This window comes from Aptenodytes forsteri, unplaced genomic scaffold, assembly GCF_000699145.1.
Source record: "Aptenodytes forsteri isolate BGI_AS27 unplaced genomic scaffold, ASM69914v1 Scaffold125, whole genome shotgun sequence".
NCBI lineage: Eukaryota > Metazoa > Chordata > Aves > Sphenisciformes > Spheniscidae > Aptenodytes > Aptenodytes forsteri.
In genome coordinates, this window is record NW_008794447.1 from 532,076 (window position 1) to 532,683 (window position 608).

At 69.4% G+C, this 608-nt stretch overlaps 1 protein-coding gene across 1 annotated transcript in view; it reads left to right on the top strand.

Moving 5' to 3' along the window:
- PCDH10 (protocadherin 10) overlaps nt 1–608 on the top strand; it is a 31,383-nt gene that overhangs the window by 2,077 nt on the left and 28,698 nt on the right. Inside the window, 2 exon segments of the mRNA XM_009290328.1 lie at nt 8–321; nt 323–521. Of these exon segments, the coding sequence (XP_009288603.1) occupies nt 8–321; nt 323–521 (513 nt within the window).

Consider the following 608-nt stretch of genomic DNA (forward strand, 5'->3'; position numbering starts at 1 on the left):
CGGCGAGCATCGCCCCAGCCGCTCCGGGGGGGACACCTCGCTCGACCTCACCCTCATCCTCATCATCGCCCTGGGCTCCGTCTCCTTCATCTTCCTGCTGGCCATGATCGTCCTGGCCGTGCGCTGCCAGAAGGAGAAGAAGCTCAACATCTACACCTGCCTGGCCAGCGACTGCTGCCTGGGCTGCTGCTGCTGCTGCCCCTGCTGCAGCCGCCAGGCGCGGGCCCGCAAGAAGAAGCTCAGCAAGTCGGACATCATGCTGGTGCAGAGCTCCAACGTGCCCAGCAACCCGGCCCAGGTGCCGGTGGAGGAGTCGGGCAGCCCCCCCCCACCACAACCAGAACTACTGCTACCAGGTCTGCCTCACCCCCGAGTCCGCCAAGACCGACCTGATGTTCCTCAAGCCCTGCAGCCCCTCCCGCAGCACCGACGCCGAGCACAACCCCTGCGGGGCCATCGTCACCGGCTACGCCGACCAGCAGCCCGACATCATCTCCAACGGCAGCATTTTGTCCAGCGAGGTAAGGCCCGGGCGCCCGGCACCTCCCGCCACCCCCCGCGCCGGGCCGTTGGGGGGCCGTTGGGCGGCCGTTGGGGGGCCGCGGGGC